Here is a 6,204-nt window from a genome sequence, read left to right as displayed (position 1 = left end):
GAGGAGGTGATGATTCTGCCAGGCAGCCGTCCCTTTGCCTTGCCCTCGCCATAACGCTACAGCAAGATGGCAGTGCTTGAGTCCAAGGCTTACACTCGGTACCGGGCCACCCTCTAGGGTAGCACGAGGCTCGGTAGCTCGATGTGACAGGACAAGCAGGGCAGAAGGCAAACACCAAGAAACAGGTGAAGAGGATGTAATGAAACACAGAGCTGAGAAGTAGAGTTACCATGTTTGGACGTTACTGATTCACCATTACCACCTTCCTCATTCATTTCTGCCTTCTAAACACTTGTTTTATTCTTCCTGAACCCTCGGATAAGTGGAATAAACATCCTCAAGCACCACAGAGGAGGCTGCTGCTGCTTCTCTACAGCAAAAGAGATTGAAAATCCTAAGGAAAACACACAAAGGAAGATACTTCCTACCAAAACAGAGGACAAGGACAGCAGTACCCAGTCCATACGACAAGAGATGACCTTCCTTCACTAGGTGCAGTATGTATTCCTCAGTCAATCATGAAAATAGCTGTCCAGGAAGCTTGGATCCAAAACACTCACCTCAAAAATGTGAAAAAGAGGTCCTGGTCCTAATAGGACAAATACTGGAAAGATTTAGCATGAGTTTGTGGGTTTGGTCCCTTTTTTTGTTAGAACACAGTATGATCCCAATTATTTTCTCTTTACAACTCCGTACACAGCCTGGGAGAATATGTCTGCACAGACACCTTTTTCCTTGTTCAAACTTTAACTGACCGAAAGCATCTCCCGTGTGTTCAGCATCCAGCTAGGACAGATCATCCATCCCACAAGGATGAGCTCTCATTGGAATATCTTCCTAGCTCACTGGCATGAGTAGCCTTGACCCATCATTAAAGCATCAGAGCACATAATCCAGAAGGAAGATGCTCTGTTAAACCATGTTTACCAAGGACATCATCCCTGCCACAAAGAGAAGACACTTTACAGAAAGCATCTAAGAGAAAAGGAACCTTAGGGAAGTGGCCAAAGTGGGGACAGGAGTTTGGAAATCCCTGACTTTCTGGATTAAAATCAATTTTTTCAGTGCTAGGTTGCCCTCTTGTAGGGACTCTTTTTTCTGCAGCATGCTTTTTGGGCAAGACCTGCTAATCTGGCAAAGTAAACAAATTCAGCTAGGATCCAAGGGGTGCTACGGCTGCCCGCAAGTCTTCCGATTTTCCTCCAGTCTTCCTTTTCTTATTGCTGAATAGCTGATATATTCACCAGTGGGAAAGCAACTGCTTCAATGCTTTTTTTCCTCATCACTACTGGCAGAGGTAATGACTAAAGACAGGAATACATTTTCCTATAAGCATCAAATGCCTCAGTTACATTTGGCAAAGTGCTCTCTTGCTGTCAGTTGCATTCTGCAAAGCAGCGGCAGATGGCACCCACACCCCTACAAACACCCCGACGGCGCAGAGCTGCACGCTGGCCGCTACAAACAGCTCACGCAAGTTGGCCTTTGCCCGTACAGTAATTTCTGCTGCTCACTCTGGCAACAGTCCATCCTCCTTTTAAGAACCTTTACACAGTGACATAGAAAACAGACGGGAATCATCACACCCATAAAAGCAAGAGGTTGCCTCATACAGAAAATGAGATAAAAGTAACATTTAAAGGCACCTGTGTTTATACTACATACAAATTCAGCTCAATATGCTACAGTTTCCCAGGGAATAACAGCAGGCTCTTCAGACCCTATCTGAGCATCTCTGAACATTTCAGGATGAAAAACACACTCCAGGCCTTGTCACAAGTAACTACCTGTTCCTCCATCAAAACAAATGTTTCCCACCTCAACGGCATGGCACAAGGCCTTCTGAAGACACTACAAGAGGTAGCTCAAGCTCCACCTTACAAGCAGGTTTAACTAATTCTGAAATAACCAAACAAGATTGCCTAAGTGCCTTTGGAGATGCTGGAGGGGATTGATGGTAGCAGAATTGCTCTTCATCTTTCAACCACACAGACCTTGCCCCTCCACATTCCCAAGACATTTGTTGTGGTTGCTAATGATTAATGCTCCACCCAGAACAGGTCATTTGTTGTGGTTAATCATAATTAAATATCTTCCCAAGAGCTGGAGATTCTTTCATGGCTGCCACCCCACATACTCTCACTGCTTACCCTGATGCCAACTGATCTTCTACGCCAAAAAGTTAACGTCATTAATCTGCAAGGTAAAGGCAGTGGTTTCCTATTGCTGTCTACGCATTAACAGGCTCCAAGGCTGCGACACCCATGGCACTTAATCCTGCTAAAGCAAGAACTATGTCAAATCTTACTTAACACAACAGGTAACCAACTGTATCCACCAAGGAGTTAGGTTTCAAATGTCTCAAGGAACAAATGGAACTAATACTAGCAAATGTCTCTAGTCTAGATACAACCTAACTCCCATGTACAAGAGACACTACTGACCAGCCCAGAGAAGGGACAGGAAAAATGCCAGTCTTGAGAGCCAGCAAATTAAGCAGAAAAGGGTTGTGTTAGCTGAGATTTTGCACGGTCAGGAGCTGGGCCCCAGCATGGCTGCTGGGAAGACATGGGTCACCTCTTCCCACTGCATGATGCTATTTGCTATCGCCAGATCCCAAATGCAGCTCTGAAACACAGCCCCTGGTCTGGTGGTAACTAACTTGGTAGAAGAACTTCCTAAACCATAAATAAGCAGCTACGTAAGCAAAGCAGCAATGAGAGCTCAATTAAAAAGACAGCCATGTCAATTCTCACTGTAAGAATCTCACTCTGTAACACTGAGTGATTTGACCTGGGGAGCTTTTAGCTACTAATATCCCAACTGAAACAAGCAAATGAGCTGGTAACACCACTGTCTCTCCTTGCAGCACCTCTGACAGACCATTCAGGTTTAAAAGTATAAAGATTGAAGCCTAGGAAGCTCTGCTTCCTACACACTTTTCAACTGATTTTCCACATTCTCCCTTTTCCCTCTAGGCCTCACTAGACTGACACCTCCCCTTCACCCCAACTAGACTGACAATGTGCTGTCGATCTAAACAGCAATATATTCTGTAGCAAGACCCAAAATTCCTACATAAAGGGAAGCAGGAGAAATGGTTAATACAGTGAGATTAACTTCAGCTCTAAGGTCGACCCCTGACCTCCATAATTCAACAATTTGCTCACAAGAGCTCAAATAGAAATGCCATCAGACTGACTTGATGACCAACCTGGATAAAGCCCCTTTTTCCTGCCTATCTCACATCTCTAGTGAAATCTCTGGAGAGACACAGATTAAACTGTTCTCAGGGGCAGCTCAGGCCCCTGGAGGCAGAAGGAAGATTCCTGCACTGCTTAGAAGCTGAATTAGTCTCTTATCTTTCCCACTGGAGAATATTGGGATGCACCCTAAAAAGCAATGCTCAGCCCTCTCAGCCATGCTACAAACTAAACCACTAAAGAGATGATCCATCCAACTGAAGAAGAAATCTGCTCTTCAGGCGTCGCTGGCTAACTGAAGGGGGAAAAAACTTTCCTGCTAAGAAAGAGCTTACCCAAACTATGTGACCTCTTGAAAGAGGGTAGTCACCCAAAAGGTGACACATCAGAAGCACTAAAAGTGCAACCTCGCTATAAAGACTGTAACAGCAATAATTTTCTAACAGTGCCTCTGATCCATGACCTAACCAAGGAACCAGAAGGTAACCAGAAACAGAAAATGAGAGGCAGGATATGTTGAGTGTCAGATAGAAAAGTGTTGCAGGGAGATTTCCTTTACTTTCATGAGCTGTCATCCTTGCTTCATGTTTTCAGCCTCGTGCAAGAAGAAAAGGTTTGGCAAGAAGCCTTGTTGCACGAGACAGCAACTCCAGTCCGCTCCTGGACATCTGGAACGGTTAACGGCATCACAGCATCCAGTGGACATAGAATGATTACTGTCCTCCATTGTAAGCATAGTCGGCCTTGTTGTGCATAATCAACTTGTTGTCCACAAAGTAAAAGCTGTCTGAGCGGGTCTCGTATGGATTTTCAACCATCAGACGGACTGTGAAAGAGAAAGCTCAATTACATTCAAAAGCCTGCCACACTCCACTGGGCAGCACAAACTCAGAGTAAAAAGGACTCTGCCACTTTGCTGGATTTACCAAGCTGATGCTCTGCCCTACCCAAGTAAAAGAAGCAAACTGCTCTGCTGAGCGTGCTTCAATAGCTCTAGCCTGCCACTTCCTATTCTTCTTACAGGACAAGTGCTGTCAAAAGCAAACAAAGAGGGATGGAGTAATCTCACACAAGACGACCTTAGAAACTGCCAGAGCCACCACTAGAGCAGAGCAGCAATCACATCTGCAAGCAGAGAGGTAGCAATCTGCAAACGAAAAAGTGGTGGCACTCCCCACACGTACACAGGCGGGGTACAAACTCTGCACCCAGGCAGCCACAGAAGGGCCTATGTGCTCTGCCCCATCCCCTGAGGTTAAACATACCCTGTGCAATATATATTTGCAGAGATCTTGGTAGGCTCAAAACCACACCTCTCAGAGAAGAGACAGTTCTGTCCCAAAGCAGGAGGCTCAAGCCCTAACAAGCAAGTACTGAAAACAGATGTGTGCCTACGAAGAAAACCCTTTTTCAGGGTTTTGTTATCTTCTGAGCAACACTGTTAGGCATCAGGCATGTCAGCCCTGTGACTCTGATCAGTTCTTGCAGCCTGTGACTTGACAACACAGGTTGTTTTAGGATTTCATTTTCAAAGGAGGATTTGCAGCACAAATCTGTAATTCAGTTAAGATTACACACAGCTTAAACCGGGAACCTGTATCTATCTATTCCTGTTCCCCATCCCAGTCACAACTTCTTTGACAAGTAGAGAAAGGGAGAAAGTGAGCATACGCACACACACAAACAACACACAACTCAGTGTGGGAAAGGAGATACTTACTAAGGTCTTCTGAGAGCTGAGGGAATTCATAAATGTGTTCACACGTGTTCCTGCTGCTGGGGATGCAGAAGCCAAAATCAAAGTCAAAGTTCTTCAGCAAGCGATCTCGGAAGTAATGTCTCTCAATCATTCGAAAGTTTGACACTGGCTTTTCTCCCACTGTGAATTCCACTCTGTATGCAAGAAGTAGGAAAAAATAGCTAAGACAACATACCTCTTGTAGTGTAAGATGGGTTCTCTCTAGTCTTTGACTCAGTTTTGTTATAAAATGTCAATCAACACTTCGTAAACATCTGATTCTCCCTTCTTTTCTATAACTCATACTCACGTTGCACCAACAGTCCGAAGACGGAGAAAGGCTGGGGTGAACTGGTAACGAACGAAGCGGCCTGCACTAGCGTCCAGTTCACCGTTGTCATCTTCATCCTCATCATCTTGCTCTAGAAAACACACCAGCTCAGAATTATTCTGCTAATAGCATACACATTAAGGTAATACTGGCTAGTGGGTGTATCAGGACAAGCTGGCTATTACTTATGCACTGAACGTATAAAGATATTTAATAATTGGTCTGAGACTCATACTAGCACTAGGTAATACAGAAAAGATCTGCTATGACAGTAGGCAGAGCTTGGTGGCTCTGGAGCTGAAAACACCCTCAACATCATAGGATATCCCCCCTCGAAATTGCCAAAGCACATGAAAGAAACTCCATATCATAACTAGCCAACAATGGATGATTTGCAGTTGATAATACTCCCTCATCTCATGGTAATCACTTCACAATTTTATGGCAAGTTTCTCAGCAGAGGTAAACTCAGTCCTCTGCTTAAAGGAGAGGAATTTAGTCCCCGGGATATACTGAAGGGCCTTTATGCTTGCTTTGCATAGGTCCCACCTTGCAACTTCTCAGCTGCCCGAGTCTCTCTGGCCTCTCTGCAATGCTAGCATGACATACCTGAAGCAGATGGCTTTGCAATTTCAAACAGCACTGTTCCAGTTTCAAGGTCCCGGATTTTAAACCTGGTGAAGTCAATGTTGTAAATGTTGTCCTCAGGTTTGCATAAATAATCTAGAAGAGAAAGAAAACATATAGTAGCATTTCAAAAGATCTCTGAGCAATTACCAAAGGAATTTCTTTTTGTGCTAGCTCCAGCCCGATAAGATACGTACTGCAAGTTGTTTTGCAGATGCTTCAGGAAAGCGGGACAAAATTGAGGCTAGAAGAAACAAAGGCACACTAGGAGCCAGGTAGCAGAGCAAGAAAAGGAAGGGATCAGG

The 6,204-nt window shown here is 44.6% G+C and overlaps 1 protein-coding gene across 1 annotated transcript; it reads right to left on the bottom strand.

Moving 5' to 3' along the window:
• Positions 1-3,340: 3,340 nt before the first annotated feature.
• On the bottom strand, positions 3,341-5,995 carry LOC104615488 (protein unc-119 homolog B; the record flags this gene model as incomplete). Its single annotated transcript, XM_010291139.1, has 4 exons — positions 3,341-4,029; positions 4,924-5,096; positions 5,252-5,363; positions 5,882-5,995. Coding segments are annotated over 4 exons (512 nt in total), but the record flags the coding sequence as incomplete, so codon positions are not given.
• Positions 5,996-6,204: the final 209 nt, after the last annotated feature.

Source organism: Phaethon lepturus, unplaced genomic scaffold, assembly GCF_000687285.1.
Source record: "Phaethon lepturus isolate BGI_N335 unplaced genomic scaffold, ASM68728v1 Scaffold56377, whole genome shotgun sequence".
NCBI lineage: Eukaryota > Metazoa > Chordata > Aves > Phaethontiformes > Phaethontidae > Phaethon > Phaethon lepturus.
Note: the sequence above shows the minus strand (reverse complement) of the source record. Positions and strands in the feature narration are given on the sequence as shown.